Below are 23,690 nucleotides of genomic sequence, written 5' to 3'. Positions count from 1 at the left end.
CATGTCAGTCACCTCTCTTCAGCTCTCCACGCAACGGGAATTGCTTATTAAAACTGGCTGATACTAAACTCGGCGTTAGGAAAAAAATCGATCCTCGACGTTTCTCCCTGCCGACCTGCACCGTTGTGCTGATGGTAACATTTAGGCATTTTCAACATCCACTCAGCAATGAAGTACAGGTGCCAGCAAACAGGTTAATATCTTAGTGAGAAGGGAAAACACAGACAGAGGGAATAATTAGCTCACTCTGTTCCTGCTACCTCTTGAAAGCTCTCACACACCTTGAACGAGCATCAGGAGAAGATCCTCGCTTGCTCCCAGCCCTGCTGTTTCATGAGGTTATACTGGTGGGCTGTGGTTTCAGAGAGGGCATAAGAATGAAGATGAAGTAACTCCAAAGCTTCCCAAAGTAAGAGGGAACTCCGAGCAGTGGCAGAACTTTTTGGCAGCAGCGTTCTAATTGCATCCTTTGGTATTTGGACACGGTACTCTACTCATTAAGTTGCCTATGAAGGCACCAGTTTAACCTTCATCTGCTGAACAGATTTTAGTGACTCTTTGGGAGAATTTTAACACGATGAAATAGGATATCCTGACATTTTTCTGTGCCATACATTGATATAAGTGCTGTTTAATTTTACCACAAGCTACCAAAGTTGAAGTGGAATAAACAGAGCAGTTACATTTTGATGGTACGCTTCCCCTCAGTCCCTGCAGTTCAGAAACAATGAAAAACTTCTCATATTTATGAGGTAAGCCAAGAGCTGAAGCAAACTGGGCAAACTGCTATACGTCTGGGGATGCTCCGACTTTTAAACAGGACAACAAGGAGGTCCCTGCAGACACACCTCGCAAGCAATATATGGAAGCAATTACCCCTGCAGGAAAATATTTTTTCACAAAGCTAAGCTGTTACAGCACACGAAGCGGTGAAAGGTTAAGTGACAAACGATACGGACCCAACGACATTACTCACCAGTCAGAATCAAGCCACAGTCACGCTTGCACAACAGCAACGCCTGTCAAGGTTTAAGGGCTTGATACCTAAAGCAAGCCCGGACGGGAGGGGTATGTATTCCTGGTGAGCAAGACCCACCGAGAAAATGAACTCTCCTTCAGGCCACATCCCAAGTTTGCTTATTTCTATGAAAATGTAACACCGAGAGTGAAATTTTCAAAAGCACTTGCATCACTTAGGAATTGCAATCCTACTTTCCACATGAAAGAAACATGGCAAATTAGTGTGGGCGGGGGCCAGATTAATTTAATAGCCGTCTCGGTTACCTCTGTAATGCACTGCAGTCTGTTGGGGAAGCACCTCCCAAGACATTTAGGAAAGGGGCCTGAAATACTTCTGAAAACGTTATCCCAGAAGATGTCATATTTATTCAAATATTCAGATTTATTATTGGATTTATAATTGCGCGTTATGATAGCTGCACTGATTAGATTCCAGACTAATTAATCTGCACCCTGATTTACATGCTATTTATGTAGGGCACGACACTACCAAATATTAAGCCCCCCCGTCAGCTGCTGAATGCCCATCACACCGCCACGGTCTGCAAGCGCCGCGCAGGCTTCGAGGTACCTTTGAGAACAAAAGCTATTACTGTGACGGGAGAAATGCAATACCACGCGGCTTTTCTAGACTTGACTCATGTCATCAGATGTCATCACGAACTTGTGAACATGTATGCACCTTAACACAAAGCTCGCTCTCAAAACCGGCACGGGAGTCGTCACAGGAGAAAGGTCCGTTCCCCGTCCACTGGGCAGAATGTGTTTGCACGCAAAAGAAACGAGAGGAAGGGAATAAACATCAGCCCTGACAGACAATGGTTACGCAAAGGCAAAACTGAAAACTTGCTGGCTTATTTCCTTTATTAAGCCCAAAATAACACCTTTAAAAAACCCTGACTTCATGAATAAATCAAATGCCTTCATTAAAGAAACATTTACTGCCATTTTCTATACTTTATTTTAAGGCATACAGAAAAATATTTAACAAATGTGTATGCAATTAAATGCCGGGGACTGCTAATTACAGCCCTTCTGAATGCCTCTGCAAAACAAAGATGCTCAATACAATATGTTAGAAAGGGTGGGGAAAAGAAAGAGAGGAAGCTGAAGACGATCTAATTCATATTAGCGCAGATATATGCTGGCCTTTGGCTACCAGCAGCAAATAAGCCATCAGTGTCACCCCGAATGGCAGCCAAAGGACATTTTAGAGTCACATCTTTGCTTCTGCTTCTCTAATTCATTTCCAAAACATTTCACCTCTAACTAATTATGGAATTTAATGACAGAATGTAAAGGACTGGCTGGGGTTGCAGGCCATTCCAACAAGGCTTTACTGACATATCCTTCAGGTTGCAGAATCTTTATGTACTTAGCAGTGATTTATCAGCCCTGGCAGAGGCAGGTACTCCAAAGGCAACCTTATATAAAAAATAAATTCTGCCTTTGCCAAGCGTTGGAAAGAGCACTAAATTAAATTTAAAAATCAATTCCTACAGACAAGAGAGTCATAAAGACTCGGTGGGTTTGTCTATTTGGCCAACAGGCAAAAATTTATGACAGTACAGTTTTGTAATCAATAATAGCAATACAGTGTATGTTTTTGATTGGAAAAAATTAAAGATGCCAAAACAACATTGCTAAATATTTAGGCTGATTTGTGACAGTCCCATTGAGCAGAAACACAAAACATGCATTTTGATGAATTTCCAACTAGTTTATGTCATACTATACTTTTTATTTTTCAAAAAAGAATATTAAAACTATTGTAAGCTTTGTCACCTGCTGTAAGGCAGAATGATGTAATTTTATTCACTGCACATTTCCTGTTTGTGAGGCAAAAAAGCATAATTTACTTCTTTATAAAAGGGAAATATATATAACTATATATATAATTTTATTGGTATTAACATAATGCAATACCATACATTGAGCAAACAGAAAGAAAACATTTCAAAATACATTTTTTAAAAGTATCTCCCCATAAGATAGTATGAAATATCAAGTAATTAGCATTAACATTATTACAATACACCCTTAGCCAAATATATTAAGGAAAATCCACATTCTAACCACAGAGATAGAGGCAAACATCAACCCATAGGGGACTCAGAACATAATGATAAATACAATATCTGAATCTACTTTGAGCGACATCCAGACAAACGCTGGCCCCGAACCAGCCCTCTGGAGTCTGGGTGTTACACAGAGAATACTCGGTGCCTGCTTGGCCAGGCAGCATCACTCACGGGTTTAAGTCCTAGAAGATAAAGAGGAACTGAAGAGTTTATCTGCAGAGTCTAACAAATCTCAGCGCGAGGTATCTTCTCCGTCATCAGCCGAACGAGTGCCAGCGCACCCTCTGGTAATTCGTTACGAACCATTAGACAAATGGAAGTCTCCGAAAGGTCTGTACATACCTCCACTTGACAGAGCACGCTTAGTTTAGCACGGGACAGTAAGGTGACTGCCGTCACTAACGTGAAGCACGCTTAAAAGACACGCCTCTGTCTGGTTGGCCTGAACGGGCTCACTGGAGTTCGGTACAAGGAACAGGGTTTTACCGTTACCGCGGCCGAATGCCTCTTTAACTCCCGGAGGTCTGCAGAACACCACTGAGTGACATCAAAGCCCTTCCCCTGCCAAGACCCTCGTCCCCTTCCGTTCTCCCATGCCGGGGCAGTATTTTCTGCAAATGTGCTCCGTGTAGGCTGGATCTGACTTTGTGCCTAGTCCCATTGTGGAAAGGGTGCATTCTTCAAAAGACTGGCCATGCCCTTTGACACCTTCCTGGAGGCCTCCTATCCAGGCATGTGGTTGTCTAGGCTTTAACAGGTCTGTTCTCTGTTACAAACATCAAAGTTATTCAAGAAGAACTGACTTCCTGAACGGAGGCCATTAGCTTGCTTGCAAGAGGCTGAAGTTGAGTCTCCGTCGTGCCAATTCTCTAATGATAAGTTTATCAACCTTTGAGTCCAATCGGTTCAGTGCCAAGAGAAGTGGATCCCATTTGACATGGAGAGGTGCTATCAACTCTCGCAGTGTATTAGCCTAATATGATAAAGCAGTGATACAATATGGTGAAAGAACTGTGATGTGCCATTATTTCCATATCATATTAGTATATTAGAAATACTATCATGCAAACAAGAGCAAATAGCAAATCTGGCATACAGTATAGCAGCACTACAGAGCTTTTCTAATCTGCATGCAGCTATGCTCATGAGGACAGAGACATGGCACTCTTCTGCTATTACACCTTGCTCCGTTAAAATATCCATCCCTGATGCAAAAGAGGTATTTAGGACAGAAAGTTATATGTTCTCTCTTTGTGGATACGCTTTAAAAAAGAAAAAAGAACAGAACAAAGACCAATTAAAAAAAAAACAAAAAACAACCCACAAGGAAAACAAGAGAACAACATACATCCTAGCCAACTTGGGTTGGTTTCCTCCGTGTTGAAGAGACATTAGCTCATTTGGAAGCACTGGAAAACGGTCACATGAATGAGGAGAAAGGAAGCGAAGAACATGCCCCAAAATCCACCAAACGTGCTACAAACACAGAAAAATATCCTGTCGGCAGCTTATGCACGGACTAGAAAAAGAGGTGGCACAACACAATCTGGCTCCTTTCGCCATCCTAGCTGAAAATCCAGCATTGGGCAACGTTGGGTGAAGGATAAGATACAGAGCTAGGAAATCATGTGATTTTGAAACCACACTGACATTACATACATCCAAAAGCTAGGGCTTGAGAACTCGAGAATCTTTGTGGACCTGTGTTAGCAAAGAAAAGAGAGAGGTGGAATAAACAGCGTACTACTTAGTGATTCTGTGTGGATATGCATCCTCTGCACACAGGGCAGTTTCAAAAGCCCGGTGGCTCTCAGTACATACCCTATTCTATTGTCTACTACACTTATTTGTAACAAAAAATGAAACTCCATGGATGTCAAAATCCATTGTGGTTTTAGATCCCAGATATGAAGAGCTGTGGGATGTTTTGTTGTTAAAAAACCACTTTGGGAAAGAGTTCAACTATGCAGAACATAAAGATGTACAAATTCAATCCGATTTAACTGGTGAGACTTGTTTAACCCTTGTTAAAGAGAATCTTTTCTTTTCTTTTTTTTTCAAAAGACAGGATGAAAAAGGAAGGAAAATAACAAGCATTGCCATTTTCACTCTTGAGCATATCACAAAAGGTCTGGAAAGCAGAAAAGAAATCTTGTCTCAGTGACAGAAGGCACAAGGTGGAAAGAATCCCAGATGGAAACATCGGTGCCATTTACTCCACCCACGGCAGCAATTGGAAAATGAGTTTCCAGAGAGGCAGAGGGTGAGCAATGCTATATGGAACTCAAACCGAGTTCAGCCTCTCCTCCACTGCTGAGATTTCCCGGGGACTCTGTGCGTCAACAGGGAGAGGAGGAAGAAGAAAGGAGAGGAAAACAGTTTATATAACTAAATCCTAAGTATAGCTGTCGAGAGAAACTTTTACATAACTTATTGTTTAAAATAGGCAACATTTGAGTCTACAACCAAAATTTAAAAAAACAAGCAAACCCCACAACCCCCAAAACCCAAACCCAAACCCCTGACAAACAAAAGGCCAAACCAGCACATTTCAGGACTTGTGGGGTTGAGGGAAGGGAGACTTCAGTACACTGCGAAAGGGAATGCTTTTCACATTTCATCCTGGTTTATACTACAAACAGTCACAGCGCTTAAAATAAGCGTCTTGGATTTGTTTGGAAAAAGGCACTAAGGGGAAGAGGATACTGCTGCCTCATGCGTATCGCTTTTCCAGCTTCAGGAGATCCTGCTGTCTCATGGATGTTGTTCATTTAACTTGATCTCTAAAAATTCTGCAAATTCTGTTTCAAAGGTCAGGCTTTGGCAAAAGAAACTTCTTGTTTCGTGAAACAAGGTGGCTATGAAATAAAGCTGGGTTATGGCAGTTAAGGCAAGGGTGTTACCTAGCGGTTGTCTATAGCGGGCTCTTCCGCACGCCCTGCCGAGGCGGGCTGGGACGTGTCCTCTGTGCCCATGGACGAACTGTGCTACCTTCCGGAGACGGTGAGACAGGACTTTTTATTATGTACCTAAAATCCAACTAAGTTTTGCATTAGAAGATGACTATTTCTGAAAAAAACCTGCTAATAAGACACACCTTTGAAAAGGCTACTCAGTAATATTGCTAAGGCCATTATAGGCCTATTAGCAAACACTGGTAATTCTTTGCTGTCCCACTTTGGATGAGTCACAATGTGCATGGACAGCCTTTCATTAGGACCTCTTAAGATAAGTGGTAGCATACACTGTCCTATTCATCTGAAGGTGAATACAATTAACAGGCACTTGGAGGGCTTTTCTAAATAGACTTTCTCATTATTTTACTGTATCACTGATAGTAACTAACTGTACAATATTTCCTATTTGTGTAGATGCACGTTAAGAGTTTAGAAATTCTGCTTTTTGGTAGTAAAATTATTTTTCCTTGTCATTATAAACCCCACATTTTTCTTTCTGTATCACTAGCATTAGCAAAATGATTTATGTAAAAAAATCTCCAGCATATGGTTCCCTTTCTAGATAAGGTTTTTAAAATTTGTTTTATAGGAGAACAAATACAAATAACAAAGAACAAGTAACGTGCTTTTGGATGGATACTTATCGACACTACAACTTATGAAACTCATGAGACTTGCAAACATTTTGAAAAATAAACCAACTGCCATTCACATACAAAAATGAACGCGACCCTATGAAAATAATGAAGTGAACTTACTGCATTTATCAACCAAATCATGTTTGTATTATGAGAAGAGCTTTACAGCAAATGACTTCCCCAGGGAGGTTACAGAAACAAAACTGCCTGCTATAAATCTCCGCCTATTTCTTCAGCTAACGCGGTCGCGGAAGATGTGAGGAATCTTACGTCCGAGCAAACCTGTAGCAGCGGGGGGGTACTTTACCCATCGAAAGTGGTGGAGACAGAAGGCATCGGGGCTGGGACCCACGTGCCAAGCAAGAGCACAGGCATGCTCTGCAGGCCTTTCTGGGCATGCCACCATGTCTCAAAACCCAATAAAAATGTAAGCAAAAGGGAGGAGAAAGTTGTTCCCTGAGAGAAATGTTTGAGAGTCACAATCAGTACGGTCTCAAAACAGCTCTCACAAGAAGTCCTATGTAAGGAAAGGGGCATGGAAGGTGAATCAACTATTTCTTTTTTTCTTTGAGACCTGTTTATCAGTAATGAAGGACACCAGCAGTCACTAATGGGAGGTAATTTAAGTTAGGGTTTTCACTTTGATGTGTTTTTTAATAAAATGCATAACATTTTACTGCTGCCACTTGAGAGTACAGTTTCTTATGAATGTTCACATTATATACTTTGCCTAAACAGGCTACAGGATGCCTGATTATTAAATGGTATGTTTATGGTAAATTTGCTGTTCAGAGAAGGGTTAGGTTGAATAATAGCAGGTTAGCAAACTGTTGAAAGAAGTACTGAAGTTTTAGAAAAGGAAATTTCAGACTTCCCGTCTGTAGTGACAATCAGTAAAACTGGAACCGCCTTTTGAATCTCTATTCTTTCCTTCATTTGTATCCTATTTTGTGTACATGTTTCTACATCTGTCTATATATTCATGAGAGATACAGAAGAACTTTGACTAGAAGCTCTTACCTATTACCTAGTCCAATAACAAAGCGTGTCTAGTTACATATATTCCCCTCAAAGTAAATGCACCAAAACCTGCTACCCGGCTGCTTCTGTTGCAAGTCCAGTGGCAGATACATCTTCCTCCTTACTCGGAAATGGCTCAACACTATTTGACCCAGATCCTTGGAGGAATGCTGGCAGATCTACAAACTGGCCATCGCTCAGCAGTGGGAAGCTCCTACCGCCTTCAGGACCGCTCAGGGCTCAGACAGACGCCACGCAGAGACGAAAAGGAGCAGGTATAGAGCCTGGCAATGAGAGTGCCTGAGGAAAGAGGGTTTCGATGACACATCCAGCGCAGCCCCCTGACGCTGTACTCCAAATTTGCAAATTACCCTGTAAGAAGGCAGTTAGATGTGGAAGCAGTGGCAGGAGTCACTCAGCACTCCTCTGGAGACTGAGTTACTGCAGTAAAGGGCACCAAATCAAACGATGATAAGACAGGAATATGCTACCTGCAAATTGCAAGTTCCAGCTTTTCCAACACCATAGTATACGCTTTAGTGTCCCTCACGTCCTCCCCGAGCTAAACAAAGGAACCCCAGGAGCGCAGATGTTATATGAGAGAGCACCGCAATGAGGAAGGGGGACGGGGAGGACCGATGGTGGTGTCAGACCACGTGTAACCCCCAGTACCTGCTCCTCGGCGAGTGCTGCTCGCGGCCCCAGGAGAACACGGCACGGGGAAATTACAGGGCTCTGACCGGCAGGCGTTTTCCCTCCCACTTACCGCAGTACTTCTAAATGTGCAAATGCATCCCGGCTCTCCCAATATGCACTTGTGTTGCTCAGTAACCCTCTACCTACTCAGTACTAAGAACTAAATAACCCCCCTCAAACAAACACGTAAGCAAAAATCCCACTAGAGTCACAATAAAAGCACCTGAAAATTTAAAATTCATAGTTAATGTCGTCTTACACACTCCAGCACCACACCACTGACGTACTTATTACTACAGAGAATAACATTATTCTCTGTATTGTCTGTCCTGTCTTAAGCTGTGCACGTGTTTGCGGAATTTTATCTAGCTCACCTCACGCGCAGGGAAGACCTGTAAGCCTTACAAACCTGCTTTTCCCCAGCCTCCTGCTCAGCCTGGCAGCGGCAGTGCCCGACACGGCTCCGTCCCCAGGCGCGGCTGGGGACACCGCACCGGCCGTGCGCGCTGCCGTGACCCGCGCTGAAGGCACTCCTACCGCTCCGTGAAAGCCACCTCTGATAAAACCAGCCATGGACTGGGAAGTTTGTGGAGACAGACCTCTCGAGCGTTTCTAACCCTTCTTTCCGCGCTACCTTCTGCTAAAGTAATACCTCACGCAGGGACGTCAAGGAAAAAGTTTACGTAAAGAATATGCATTTGCTTTATTAACGCTCTTATCTAAATGACGAGAAGCTTTTTGACAATGCCACTAGAGCGCCTATATTATTTGCTGTTTGTTTATGGAGGTTTTATTAAGTGGTGAAATTTCAGCTTGCTCGACAAATACGGACGATACCAGTACCAGTAGCTAAACATGTAATGCAGGAGTGCCACCCACCCCTAAGGACCCCATTTTTTGGCTCCTCTCTGGTAAGCGGATTTTTTTTTTTAATGCAACACATTAAATTGTCAAATTACTAATTCTTACTGTATTACCTTGTGCTGTACAGGTCTCTCTCGAGTATCTGCAAAACTCTCTCCTTTAGCTCATTACCGGAGTCTTACTCAAGTGACAGTTCACAACTCCAGGACGGAGCAGTTTGAATTGTGGCTCTGTCAGAAATCCACAGCTGTTTTTTTTCCAGAGTAGTTTGTTTCGTAACCATTGTAAACTAATAGAAAGAGTTGCTCCCAGACAGAGAAGGCCCTCTAATTTGGCACATAAACAGTGAGACATAGTTGAATAACCATAGTCAGAAAAAAAAAAAAAAAAAGCTGGCTGAATTTCTTGTAGTTTTATATACATTCAGAGGGTGCAAGATGTAATTGGGACTTTAGCGTCCACTGGGCAATTTATGAATTCTGAGAATGCTATTAAAATTTCTGCATATTGGCACTCTAATTTCTGGATTACACTGAAACTAAGTTATATTTGCCGATGGGCCAAGCCTCACCCAGGAGAAGTCGATGTTACTTTCAAAAGACAAGCACCTCAGGCATATATCTAACAGTGAGGTTCCTTTCAATCCAATTCTTAATACTGTCGTAAGCTAAAATTAGCCAGGCTATGATTGTGATGGCATATAAAGCTCAGTTTAATCTACCAAACCTCCTGCACGGTTTATACTGAGAACCGCTTGAAAAGACATGTCTTTATTTCCTGGCTGTGGAGCAGGAACTGTAGTTCCAGTTTGTTGCCCCGTGAAAGAGTTACTACACAGCACAAAAATGCACAAAAAAAGTTGTTTCCTAACTGATGCTTTGGACTTCAACCCTGGAAAAAAAAGGTAATGTACTAATTTTTTTGCATTTGTATCACCAAATTTTTTAATAAGGAATATTTAAGGAGAATTGGTCCTATTATCATAACAGACTATTCTCTGTACCACTTTTATCAGCAGCATATTTCTGGGAATTTTTATACATTAACTTGCCTGGGTCTCTAAAGGCAAACAGAAATGTATGGAATTAATTATAACATATCAACTTTAAATTCACACAAACAAATTTTTAACCTCAACCAGTAGAAGCCACTTTAGATGAAGAACACTTCAATAGCCCACCATCAAGTAACATAACTGCTTTTTCTGACGGTGCCTTCCGTACTGACAACAAAAATACCGACAGACGGACAGAATGCCTCGCGTGACCAAACAACGCGGGGCCAGCCTGTCCCCTCCCCAGGGGCTGCCTCCAGCCAAGGGCAGAGAACCGAGACGCTGTCCCTGCCACGGCCACCGGCGACTGCCGCGACCTGCCCTCCCGGCCCGGGACCTCTTCTCTGAGCGGGTCAGTAAAAGAGACCCATCACGTAAACATTTTAAGTTATTGATATCAGACCACGCGGTTAAGGTAGGACAAAGAGACCAAGGAAAAAGCGTCATCATCTTCGCGCGCTGTTCTGCTGAGGCTCTTCAGCAGCTTTTGCTGAAACATCCAACGCGAATGGTGTGAAAACCCACCCAGTTAGGGAAAGCTGGGAGGGCAGATGATGATTATTACTGCTCAGGTTGAGATATTTTAATTGGATTTGGAGCTCACTGGAGAAGCACGTGCACAAAACGCGGACTACATTACGAGGCTGTTAAGTGAAATGCTGACAACACATTTCAGACACAGAACAACGGTATCCCCTTCTCTCTCCTCATGTACTAGCGTGTGCTTCATCTGTCAGTCCAACTTGCCTTGACTGTTCCCAGGCAAGTCGTATCGTTCTGCTCCAACTCTATTTTTGATTTCGTCAGGTCTCTTCCAGGCTTGAGGAGAGGACCACATTTGGCAACACAAATGCTATCAGACCTGAAACCCCTCCCTCAGATCATCAAACCGAAATACGCTGCACAAAACTAGCCTAGAAAGAAACTGCTTTTAGAAACCTTGCTTCTAATTAATTTGGTTTCCATAAAAATAAGGCAGAAATCGCCTCTCCTGCTTTAAAACAATGACTCAGCTGCTTTCTCAGGTGTCTAGTGTCCTGAAAGCCCATCAGACCAATACAGCAGTGAGCTCCTTGTTTTGCTGCAGTGAATTCAGTACCTACTTGGGAATATAAAATGAAGACTTCATGATAAAATGTTTCACACCTGGTGGATACTGAAAGCATATGTTTTCATCTAGTGAATTTAACTTTTACTTTTTATGAGAATAATTATCTCTACATAAAAAGCGTGCACTGAAAGGTTTTATGTGAGGTACCCTTCTGGCAAGCCAAACATTGCTACGTTTTTTGCTTATAATTGCTTGTATATTTTTAACGTGCAAGAGCTGTTTTCAGAGGTGCTCCAATTTTTTCATAAAAAATTTATCCTAAGCCTATCATATGCCAAACAATGCCCTCACCAGTGTAATAAGAGAAAATCAGAGTTTCACAGGGATTTCATTAGGCTAAAGGCTCCTCTTACAGGAGTCAAATGCTGAAAACATCAGAAGTTCCCCAGTGTATTTCAACTTTAAAGATGGCAACAAACAACAAATTTCAAATTATTTCAAATCCCTGAGCATGCTGGAGTGAATATGATCTCTTTCATCAGATAGCATCTCCTCAAGCCGGCTAAGAAAGCACTTCTATACTCAATTTAGGAGGGGAAAACCCCAGCAAACTAATGAAAGGAGTCTTCTGTCCTATCAGTCTATGTGTTCAAGCTCCTGGTTGAAGACTCATTCAGAAAACCACAAGGCGGCCGTTCCTGGAAAGGGATGGTAAAAGGCATTTGTCAGACTGGTCAGGAAGCCCAGACAAAGCTTCAGGCCGACGTGCCGGGGTTTCACGGCCAGGCGATGCCCAGCCACGGAGGAGCCCCTCGCCCTGCTGCCCAGCCTTCCTCTGCATCAAGGGTCCTCTGGGCGAGAGAGGACCTGGTGCGCCCAGCAGTTTTTAAGGGAAGAGCCTGACTAAGTTCTTGGTGCGCTGGGGATACCCAGAGGGGAGTTACTCCCACGCTTCCATCAGTTCCTCCTCTTCCACTAATTCCTTCCACCACCAGGTTTTTACCCTCAATGATCTTTGTACAAAGGTACAAAGACATCAGTGTGAAAATTCATTGCTTCTCCTTAGCCTCCGCCTCCCTAATTCGTCCCCAAGCACCTCTGAAACACAAGAATGCTCCTGCCACACGTTGTCTTTGGTGAGGTGCAGTCTCCATACCTCCGTATGACAATATTTCACAGAAGAAATAATCGTCTAGGACCGTTCAAGACTTGGTCACCCCTATAAACAAGGGGGATGTAACAGAGGTCCATAAAATTGTGAGCACACACGTGCACTAAGTACCGAGAGAAAAGGTTGATCGCTGCCTCTTTCAGTGACAGGAACATCTGAAAGTTTGAGTGGCAGGTTCAAACTAACCAAAAGAGATGCTTTTCTCTCCAGCCTGGAGTTAAAATGTGCAACTCCTTATTGCCACATGATACAGCTAAAAGTACACCTCAGTTCAAAATCAACAAAACTATTTTGTGGAAGAATGATTCATCAAGGGCTACAGGCAAGACACCTTTAACACTTCCCTAGAAATATGCTTTTAGGCGCTGTTCAAGGCGAGCTAACCGGGTTAGCTGGAATGTGGGGCTCAATGCTCTTCAGCACAATCCCTTGGGCTTGCAAGTTTTTTCTTTTAATGCAAATAGCCCAGTGAGATCTGATACAGAACTACACAAATTAACGTTTTGGACAATTTTTACTAAGCCTACATCTGCTGTGCAGAATGGAAACAGACTGCAAGACAAAACAGTAAAAACAACAAGCTTAGTGAGTTTTTAATTTTGCAAGGATTTGTTTTTTCAGAAGGAAGTAAACATCCCTCTTAAAGAAGCTGCATATCTGATGGCAATAAGCTCACTAGTTTTCCTGTGTAACACCAGGACTTGCTATTAGTACAGCCGGATATTCCAAAGAGGCTTTACAACATTAGGCTTGTCACTGATGCTTTTGTAATTTCCAGTGACTTGAATTTATGTTCATCTTCCTCAATGTTTGTTATTCCAGAAATATAGGTGGAGAGGTTCTGAAGAAATTATCCTGGTGCAACAACATGGAATTAGGCTATAAATTTATCTTTGATTTATGTTGCATCTTTCATAACTAGGGTAAAAGAAGCACAGAAAACAATATTGCTTCTGGAAAAGAGACCCAAGGAAAGTAATTTTGAAATACACAGAGATCATACTACCTTTTATAGTTTCTTTTTACCTGATACCTTAAAGATTTTACTTTGGTTACAGAGTAACCACAAAGTTCAGTAGGTATTTTATGATACATCTATTCAACAACTCTGTGGAAAAATAAGAACTTTCTCAATTTAAGTTTTCTACGAGAATGTACATGAGAAGGTAGGAACAGGCAAGAATTTATCTGTTCTGGTTACATTATGGTGCGATAGACACTGAATCAGCACAACTGCTGGTGATAAAAAAATGTTGGTGACCGTGATTTACACACTTCTCCGTGAACTATGAAATACAGCAAGAGCACGGTCAGCTTATGCTGAAGGTTTCTAAAACAACCCCTTAGCAGGTGCGTGCAGAAACCTTGGGGGAATTTCAGAACTGGAAAGCCACAGTTACATGCCTAAGTGCAGACAACAACCTCCCCTGCTCAGCCTGGAACTACTACAGCCATTATATTTGCCTTGGAAGGAGAAGACAGATGTTAATAAAACCCAGGAGGAACAGAGATGAAGATCTGGCTATATATTTTTGGTCATTAATAACAGCGCATGCTATGGCAACCGCTAAAGATGAGCAACAGCAGACTGAAGAAATGCAAAACATACGAGGACAAAACAAAGGAACAGGCTCACAACTTTGTCTTTTGAAACACCTTCTCCATTTCAGTATGGTACAACCGAGTAAGTCATCTGAGGGAGCAGTCTCACCAGGGGCCTCTACTAATACTTCTGGAAGATGTGAGCTATGGGGACACTATGAGAAGGTTTTCTTTGTCAAAAACAACTGTCACCTCAGCTAATTATGGACAGAGATATTACAGGGTTTCCAACATAATCGTGACATTATGCCAGATTCTCCTCCTTGGAGGACACCTTGGGCTGCCGAAACATTTCTGTGCACTGGCATGGTCTGCCAGAACGTGGCCCCAGCATAAAATATGTACACTTGGCTTACCTGCACAGTGTGTTAAATTGCATAATTCTGTGAAATTAAGGATTAAGGCTGACGGTATTTTCATTTGAAAAATCAATCACAACTCAAGGAAACCTGTTCCATAGCTTATCCTCACCATTACAGATTTATGTCCTATTTCTAGTCTTCCATCTTCTTTTGCTTCCATCTCAACCCACTAGATTTTGCCATCTCTTGCCCAGCTACCCTGATGTTTGCAATGAGCAGTACAGATCACAGCCTGTAGAACGTGGTTCCTTTCTTTTTACAGAGGTAAATTAAGCTTCCACCACCTCAGAGGGGTCTGCTTTCCTTTCTTTGTTCACTGGGTTATTCTCAGCAACCTCCTACGCCTCATCATCAAGGGGAGCAGTGATGCTCAGAAACGCACACAGTCTTCTGGCAGCCGTGGGAGAAGAGCCAAACCTAGGTGGAATATAAAATCTCACCCCTCCACTCCTCTTTTCCTCCGAGTAAAAACCCAAAGCCTACAGGTGTCGCAGCCCTCCAAGGGGCACCGCTGGCTGCTCGGGGCCATCTGACCATGCCCTTGTCCTCCCACGTTCAACCTCCCATAAAGTTCAGGAATAATGAAATCCATCAAGGACCCAAGTGCTATTTGCAAAACTGACTGAAGAGCCTAATTTTTACTTCAAGTGGCTTTTGTACTCTTGCTATAAATCCCATAATCTTGTTTAGCCACCACATGTACAAGCTTAGGAAACTGGCCTTTTGGGATGGAGGAGAGCAAGAAGGTGGCTGACGGTTTTGAGTTTCACTAACTGTAAAAGCCATTTCCAAATTGTGAATCGTCAAGGCAATCATTTTTTCACTTTACAAAACCCCTGAAACTTCCTTCCACCTTCTACCAATGGTTCAAAATTAATTGAACCAGAAATTTCAGCCGTCCTTCAAACAAGTATTCCCAGAAAAACTAACACACATCCTCTTTTCCTCTTCTTTTACTATGGAGAGATTTTACATGTATTTTATACACTGTGCAAGACGTTCAAAGAATCAAATTTCTCAACTTCTTAGAGTTTGCACAGATGCATGGATAGGCTGTTTATGCTACAAGATTCATGATGGCCACTATAAGGTGGCCATACCTGCAAGCAGAACTTGTGAACTGAAATGTAGAAGGTTAAAATGCAAAGTGACCAGAGAACTTAGAAACTATCGATTTCTGAATGCATAATGAACTAATGTCTAAACTGCATTTTCTGGTTTTCATTTTATTTTTATTCTTCAGTCTCACTATTTCATAAACCATTGTCAAAATTCTGAGATTTAAATTTTCAATGTGTTAGTATAAAAAAATATATGGTATGGTTAAATTATCCTAGTTCATTAATAAGTATTCCTAGTCCCTGTAAGAATGACATGAAACTTTTGAGGCTACATTAGGAAATATGACGTTAAATACCAAGATCATACAGGAACACTGGAGAAGGTAAGCATAGTCCTCGGTAGCAACAAAATGTAAAAAAAAAAAAACCAAAAACAATTTAGTCTTGGAGAGCTTTAATGGGAATGTAAAATTTAAATGGGATTTTTCCTAGGCTCCCTGCAGCTGCAAAGAAATAAATAAAAATACTCTTTTCCATCTTCTGAAAAGACAGAAACCAGCTACTGCAGCTGTCCCTAAAGACATTACATTAATGTTAAAAATATAAGCATTGCACTGTAAAAGTATGTGCATGTACTTAGCTTGATTAAAAAAAAAGAAAGAAAACATCTTGAAAAGAAAATTTACTTTCTGAATTAAAAGTTGAAAACAAATGGCAGGGTATGTTCTAGCAAGGAGGAAAGAAACAGAAGAATTCTCAGAACAACCAGCGTCAAGCTTTTTATAGTTTAAGTATGATTCTCATATTGGATTTGAAGTGTTCACATCTGTACAGTAAAAATACCGCTTTAATGCCAAATGTAGAGGCTATTAAAGTACTGTTATGTGAATTCTAAACCAGAGTTTGCGGTTTTTCCTCCGGGAAGATGCTCTCTAATTCTCTAGCTCCCCAGTTCTCAAGCGTTCCCTGCTGACCACCCCGCACGTCCAGGCGAGGCCGTCCGGGCTGCCAGGAGCCCACAGACCGCGGCTCCGGCATCGCCGAGCCCAGCCGGGAGCCGGACCGGGTGCTGGACCGGGAACCCGACCGGGAGCCTCCCCCACGCCACCCCACCTCACTCGAAATCCGAGTTTCATTTAACCCAGAACTAAAAGCACAACGATCCCCAGTGAAGTTTGAGTCCTTTTTCTCATTAGCCTGGCTGGGTAAAGCGATCAGGGTAAAACTCCTCCCTGTCGGTACCCCGCGGCGGAGCCGAGCCGTGCCGCTGCCTGATCTCTGCCTATCCCCCAGTCTACGACCGGGAGAAATCTCCCGGGTGAGGTTTCCTTAATTTCAACTCCTCCTTGATGCTTGCACATCTTCACACGATTAAGTCAACATTTCGAAAACTGGCTGAAAAGTGGGTTTAAATCGAAGTTTTTTGGCAGCCTCTCTCCTCGCTCTCTAACGGTGATAACAACTCAAATGCTTTTAAACAAATCTGTTGTGATATTTTATATTCCAAAAGGCCGAAGTTCATCCCTCTGGAATCCAGAAGAGAAGAAATAATGAGCCGCTATTATTTTGTGCCAGCAGTACTCAAAACGTGGAGCCAGAAAGCAACCAGCCTACTTAAAATGCAGCCGTTTTCTTAATGTAAATACAGTAAGATCCCACAGAGAACTTGTTTCACGCTTTGTCCATGAAATCATGCTATTTAATAGCACCACACTAGGTACAACGATGTGGGAGTGTTAACTGTCATCAACAAGATCCAAAACTTGCAAATTGGGGCCGCAAAAGGAGACAAACAATATTTATCTTCTAGCTTTTGAACCGCGATTTTTAAAAACAAAGCTAGAAACCTATTTTTTTATTATTAACGAGAACGGAGATCCTTGCAAAATTGCTGGATTACAGGGTTTTTTCCTTCTTTTTTCTTTTTTTTAAATAAAGTACCGTATTATCACATTTGTTTCTAAGAACTGGCAATGCTTGATATAGTCAGGCATTGGAACAGGCTGCCCAGGGAAGTGTTGGAGTCACCATCCCTGGAGGCGTTCAAAAAACATGTAGATGTGGCACTTCATGACACGGTTTAGTGGGCATGGTGGTGTTGGGTTGACGGTCGGACTTGATGATCTTAAAGGTCTTTTCCAACCTAAACGATTCTATGATTCTATGATATTGAAAAACAGGAGATCTTACAAATAAAGCTCACATGGCTCGTACAAACTCTGAGCACTAAGCTCCTTTGAGGGCCTGATGAAATCCCAGCTGACGAAAGGATGAGCCCTCAGTGCTCACCTATCCCCAGGTAACATCCTCCTTGGCTACTCAGATGCAGAACAGACGTGAGACAGGGCGCAGCCTTCTCCTCCTAGATGTCCAGCTCCCAGAAGTGAGCGACATCGGCCACCTCCGATACCCACGGCGTCCTCTGGTAGCAAAAGCCAAGCCCAGACGGAGGAGACACCAGAGGCTGGTAAGGGGGAAGCTGCCCTACGTGGGCTTCTCCTGAGGCTGCCCTGCCTCCAGAAACAGCCCCAGCCTGCACTAATGACCTGGATGGTGGAAGAGGATAAACCTGTTAAAATCCACCAGCACGGAAGTGGGAGGAAACACCTCCTAGGAGGACAGTCTCAGAAGTTGGAATGATTTGGAGGGATGAAATCCCTTGCCAAGTTTCATATAACAATATGGTAAACGCTATGCTAACAGACAGAGAGCTTGGCAAACATCAGATTTTTTTTTTTTTTTTTTTGTCTAGTCAGGCTGTTAGTTTTACAAAATGTCATATTTGTTGGTTGGTTAGTTGGTTTTAGCCCAATTAATTAGACATTTTAAATCACCTGAGGTTTTTATTAACATGAGCTACTTAGCATGGATACGTGAGAGGCGCAGGAATAATCAGCTCAAGTACAATTAGAAACTTAACCATTAAGCAGAAAAGCACCTGGGATACCGTGCAGCACGAACTGAAATATGAAGTACAACATGGTTGCCAAACAGATACTTATCCCAGTCCAGTGGAGAAAACACCCAGGGCGAAGCAACCTTGCTGGTCTCATCCAGCTTGGATGCTGCCATCCCAGAAGAGGTGGGAGGCAGCTGGAAAACCCACGGAAGGTCAGCAAGAGGGGTCAGAAGCCCAGAAAACACTATCTGTGAGAAAAACTACATCGACCTTCACAACAACCTTTCAGCTTGAAAACAGAGCTGCTGTAATGGAGCAGTTTTGTTTTCTGTGCCATAATGGAAAGGAAATGCTGGGCTTAAATGGCAGAGGGAACGATTCAATATCCATTAGGAGAAAAAAACCCATAAATTCCTTTCCAATGCAGCAAAGAGGAAAAGCGCTGTCCGGAGGGAATGAGGAATGCCCACCAACGGGGGTGTTTAAGGACAGGTTGGGTAGGATAGCGGCTCCAGATGAGGAGGGCAGAGCTATCTATACTGGTATCTATACTGGATAACCTTTGAATTCCCGGCCAGCTCACTCGCTCCGAGGCATGCGCAGCACACTTACAGCTTCACCAGAGCCTTCGGAGGGGCCAAGATTTTAGCCTACACATGCCGCCTTCCTGCAGTGGAAAGGTTTAGGAAACAAGTTAAGGAGGTGAAGATGCCAAACCAAAAGCATCTAGTGCCATTTTAGCTGTCAAAGAGTATCCAAGGAAGTTGCATAGGGCTGGCAGCTGGACACGTGAGATCTGTGACCCTCTGGAGCAGCAGCTAGTGGCTAGAAGGAAGGCAAAGTCAGCCAAAAGGCCAGGCTGGGACGCCAGGAAAATTCACAAAAAATTGCCCTGCAACATTTATTTCATAGGCCTCCATGACAATCTTCATCTTAAATCCAAGAACTCCGAGGGCTTCTTTTTTAAAAATAGATTAAACCAAACAAACCTGCTTTGTAACAAATTTGGCTCTTCCAGAGTCTCCTGTCCGACAAAAAAATTCTAGCAGGATGCTGACCGTTCCCACTGAGGGCTTTAATACCTCATCCTGCTTCCCAGGATGAACAGTAATTAAACTAGAATGCATGTTTACACGGTGACACTACAGAAGTTCAGCACGGTAGTAGTTCAATAAAACTCCATCCCTCCCATGTCCTTCCAAGCACCACTGACTCAGGTTCACCCCTGCATATGTTTTAACAGTTGCCTTGAAAGAACCCGAGAGCCACAGACAGCAGATGGTACCACCTGGAGACGTAATAAATGTAATATGGAAAGATTTTAGCCCTCTTCTATTCTTCCAGTCCTACTTGTACAGTATCATATTTTTCTGATTTAATTATAATCGATTATAGAAAGGGGTTTATTTTTTTTTTAGCTTTGAAAAAAGCTAAAAACTTTAAAATTACACATTTTGAAAGAACACTGTTATGCACACAATAGCTGGTTAACTTTTTTCATTGTAGGTGTCTGTTTCCTTTGCATTTAGAAACTTTCAGATTAGGCTAAGTCTCTGCTGCATCTCAAAGAGGAATTACCCCCGTTCTGCAGAAATGGCTTCCTCATGTACTGTGCAGTGCTCAGATCTGCAAGTGTCTTTAAAACAAGTTTCAGTGAGTTTCGGGGCAAAGAGTTATGTAAAGGATTAAAAGCAATGAAATCAAATTGAATGTGAGTATAAATTTTGGGACAGAAAAACCCTCTTTTTAATGGGAAACTACATGTTAATTTAAAAGAAACGGCCTGAGTTTCCTTTTCGTACACAAAATAATTTCAAAAAAGCTCCATAACCTTGTTTAAGAAATGTGACTATATTACGCTTCAGAATGAAAGCACATTTGGAATCAAGGGGGCGGAATCTGCGAGCACAAAAGAGGCTTTTTTATGTTGCTATTGAGACATATCGGGCCAACGAAGTGGGAAGCAAGCGCACGTCCTTCAGCGTGGGGAACAGAGCCCTCGAGGGCTCGGACTGCCTGCCCTGCATCGGTCCCGCTTGGGAAGCGTTTCCCACTCGGGAGTTGCCTTTTCCCAAGGACAGCCAGACTCGACAGGGCAGCGGCGGCAGGGAGAGACCTTGCTTACACCGAAAAATGGAAAAATAAAAGGCAAACCAGATGGGTTACATAACACCTAGCAAGGGAATTAATGCAGAACACAGAAAAAACCAGAAACAGATTCTCGCATCCACAGATTCCTTGCTCCACCACCTAACCCGAAGGTGCCTCTGGCAGCACGGCTCCACTGGCAGCCACCAACTCAGTAACAGAACTGAGGAAACTTCGCAAGAAAAGTAATTTATAAGAACAACCATATAAGAAATTCTCTTGTGCATTTCTTTTGCTTGTAAAAAGACCACTTAATCCATATATTTCAGGCAAAAGCAGATGACCTTTGCTGGCAATGACACCCAAAGCTATTAAAACCAAAAAATAAAGTAGGAATTCACCTCTCCTTTGCATTTTTAGCAGCACGGGCAATAGAAATCAATTACAATTTAAAATGTAGCAACAACATATTTGTAGGTAAAATGCATTCATACGTAAAAACACTAACAGGCACGAAATTAAACTTTTATTTTTGTAGACAGCCTATATTGCTTTCTGAATTGCTACTTAGTAAATGATTCAATATTTGGCTTTCAAACACTGCAGGCAATCTTTTCCCCTCAAACTGAAATTTAAAATCAGAACACAGAGGTTTTGTATCCCATCATTTTTATTTAGAATACAAACCCACTTCTGCAATGGAGTTTCTTTTGCATGTGAGAATTGGAAAAGCTTTATTTTAGAAATTTTAAATTTTTAATTAAAGAACATGCTCAGAAAGAAACATACCTACTCCCAGTGCTTGCTTACCCAAGTCAGTCTTCGTATCAATATTGTTTTAATATAATAAATAGTCTAAAGCACATTTTTATACACGCAGCTGAACATACACACGTATATGGCAGCTAGAAGATAATTAAGCAACTCTTACTTGGGATGATAGTTTTCCCAAATATGCAGTTGCTTCTGGAAGCTTACAGAAATTCCTATTCAGATAAACATGTATCTTCAATTTTAACAAGGATAAAAAGGTTTAGCCTGACATATAACCTAGATTATTAACGATGCTGTCCCCCCCATTCATTTTCAAATATAACAGCTCTCATAGGATCTCAGCGGATCTTATGACAAATGAAGCACTAAATGGTTCAGTTAAAAAAAAAAAAAGTAGGTGAAGACATGCCATTCCACCAGACATTTTGTAAGTAAAGGATTTGCTTTGAAAAGCAGACCAGGTGATACGGCAGCCACCGTCTTACCCTGGTTTTCCATGGTTCCCTCCTCCCTCATACTGTGAGCCACTGATGAAAATTTCCTTGTAAATATACAAAATATCCATACCAAAGCAGCACGGGCTAGCCATTTACACTATAAAACAACAGGCTTGAGATCATATTTTTGAATATAACCAGGCAGTATTTTTAGGCAAGCTGGTTCTGAGTTAAGAGCAAAGCTCGTGGCTCGGAGGCGGTGGGAGGGAGACCCCCTCCGAGCAGACAGGGCACGAGGCGCTGATGGTCCTCACCCGCAGGAGTGCGAACGCCCGTCAGGTGCCGCAGGAGGGCTCGAAGGGGAATTAGGAATGAAAAATCAGGTCACGAAAACAAAGGTCAGAAAAAGCAGCCATTTCATTCATCTACTTCAGGGTCTGAGCGTGCACGGGCTGTGCCGCCCAGAAGGATGTCGAGTCAAAAAAAACCCCCAACCCTGGCAAATGTTCTGGTTTCATCTGCAGGACTGCCAGTGGATGTAGTGAGTTAGAAAATCATCCTCCTTAGTGTCCCAGAGGGTGCTGCACTTCGTGCTATTCGCCAGCCTCATAAGGAATATTTCTAATGTGAAACATCACCTGTCATTTCTCATAGCGCCGCTTATTTAAGTCACTACCAGGCACACACACCTTTACCAACCTGAATAATTCCGGAGGGGAAGATGCGGTATCTTAATGGTCTCTCCCTTGCCTCTTGGTGCCGATAAAACTAACTAGGTGGTCAGATGACGGGACACCGCTAGTGGTATCCTCGCTAAAATGGAAAGAGGCTGTCAGAAAAGCAAACCGCCCTATTAATTTCAGACACATCCCCATCAACTCCCGCGTGCGCAATCCAGGCTTTACACCTTATTCATCCCGACTCCCACATTTCCCTGTTGCTTAAACCCTGCTGAAGTGAAAAGGCACCCTATCCAAAAGGCAGAACCTAGAAGCGGTACACAAAGCAAAACCTGGAAGCGGTACACAGCGTACCGCTTCATCACGCAGTGTTTAATTAGCAAACGCTGATCTTTGAGAGATACCACTTGCACTGCGCATTACAGCCCTCTCATTAAAAAGAGGCAAGCCTCCCCGTACTGTATTTCAGAATTTGAAATACCTGACCTTATTCAGAGTATATTTTTTACTAGTGCAAACTCCTTCCTGAAAGCAAATGCCACCTAGGATGTCCCACGGATATACCTTTTTGGGCACGGTGTGTGAAACTCGTTGCTAGTCATGGGACCCATCTGTCTGATTTTGTGAAAGCACTGCCACCTTGAATTTCATTTCTGCGACTGGTGGGTGGGGTGGGAGAAACTGCTCTCAGTTTCTCTTATTATTCTCTTGCTGGTTCCTAATTTTTTTTTTTTTACGGGGAAAAAAAGAAAAAACTCTCAGGCTCGGTCCCTCAGCACAAGCAGACATTTGATAGCTCACCGACATCAAGGGGAGCTTTCCTGAGATACTTCACAGGGACTGGACATCTCTGAGCTGCAAAATGCCACCACCAGCTGCTGCTCTGGTCTTTGGCAAGTGCCTTCAGTGGTTTAAGGTTAAAAGCCACGTTTCAGAGACTGGAGCCTGAGGCTATTGTGTTCCCCTGGCAGAGCGCTCGCTAGGCTGGGTGGCATTAACCACGCGATGCCGGGAGATGTGGCAAACCTGAACGTGGGCTTACGGTGATGGAGCAAAATGCCAGGGAATAGGGGTGAGTGTGCCCAGGCTTAAGGAACATTGCGAAATCTTTTCAAGGTGACACAAGTCACACATGGAAGGTTGTTGCATCTTGTAAACACTCCAGGGTGGGTGGGTGGAATCAATGCAGCAAACAAATGGCCCCCACCCTTCAATTGCCCCGAAAGGACAGCCAT

General features: G+C 42.8%; 1 protein-coding gene across 8 annotated transcripts in view; it reads right to left on the bottom strand.

Moving 5' to 3' along the window:
* CNKSR2 (connector enhancer of kinase suppressor of Ras 2) overlaps positions 1-23,690 on the bottom strand; it is a 215,695-nt gene that overhangs the window by 12,723 nt on the left and 179,282 nt on the right. The window contains exon 21 of one of the 8 annotated variants that reach the window (XM_069784822.1): positions 1,867-4,074. The exons of the other annotated variants lie outside the window; for them this stretch is intronic. Coding sequence (XP_069640923.1) covers positions 4,070-4,074 — 5 coding nt within the window. The 3' untranslated portion in view covers positions 1,867-4,069. Of the gene's footprint in view, positions 1-1,866; positions 4,075-23,690 lie in introns of those variants that run through there. 8 annotated transcript variants of the gene reach the window in all.

Source organism: Haliaeetus albicilla, chromosome 6 (genome assembly GCF_947461875.1).
Source record: "Haliaeetus albicilla chromosome 6, bHalAlb1.1, whole genome shotgun sequence".
Lineage (NCBI taxonomy): Eukaryota > Metazoa > Chordata > Aves > Accipitriformes > Accipitridae > Haliaeetus > Haliaeetus albicilla.
The sequence above is the reverse complement of the archived record's forward strand: the minus strand, read 5'-3'. Positions and strand labels throughout refer to the sequence as shown.